The 499-nt window shown below is 45.5% G+C and overlaps 1 protein-coding gene across 1 annotated transcript in view; it reads left to right on the top strand.

The window, feature by feature from the left end:
• Positions 1-2: 2 nt before the first annotated feature.
• PCCB (propionyl CoA carboxylase, beta polypeptide) overlaps positions 3-499 on the top strand; it is a gene marked incomplete at its 5' end in the record, with an annotated part of 50,419 nt that continues 49,922 nt past the window's right edge. The window contains one exon of the mRNA XM_008590703.1: positions 3-98. Coding sequence (XP_008588925.1) covers positions 3-98 — 96 coding nt within the window. The remainder of the gene's footprint in view (positions 99-499) is intronic.

Below are 499 nucleotides of genomic sequence, written 5' to 3'. Positions count from 1 at the left end.
CATCCGGAGTCATCCCTCAGATTTCTCTGATCATGGGCCCGTGTGCTGGCGGGGCTGTCTACTCTCCAGCCCTAACAGACTTCACGTTCATGGTAAAGGTAAGAAAGAAGGTCCTGTTTCAGGTGCCCTTTGAGAGCTGTGCAGTTCCTTACCTACAATAAACATAATTTTTGACCCAGATCTAGGTTGTTGTCTGCATTCTCACTGGCTTTCAGCATAATGGTGATAAGGTCTTAGTGGAGAGAAGGTTTTGGCACAAAATCTGTAGCTTGTGGGGGTTCCATGGCAGAAGGTGCTTATGTACTTCATTGGTGGGTGGTTTTACTTGTTGATCTGAATTGCAAATGATTTTTAAGTAATCAAAGAATCCTGTCCTCTGTCCAGACAGATGACCGTTTACTAAATCCTATTCAGAAGGTTTCTCATGGAAGGCTTTTCTTTTTCCTTTTTGTCTTTTTCCGTGTCCGGCAACGGATCGCAACCCTCAGCGTTGCCCCCG

The sequence above is a fragment of the Galeopterus variegatus genome, unplaced genomic scaffold (genome assembly GCF_000696425.1).
Source record: "Galeopterus variegatus unplaced genomic scaffold, G_variegatus-3.0.2 Scaffold6308, whole genome shotgun sequence".
Classification (NCBI taxonomy): domain Eukaryota; kingdom Metazoa; phylum Chordata; class Mammalia; order Dermoptera; family Cynocephalidae; genus Galeopterus; species Galeopterus variegatus.
This window is presented reverse-complemented; position numbering and strand designations above follow the sequence as displayed.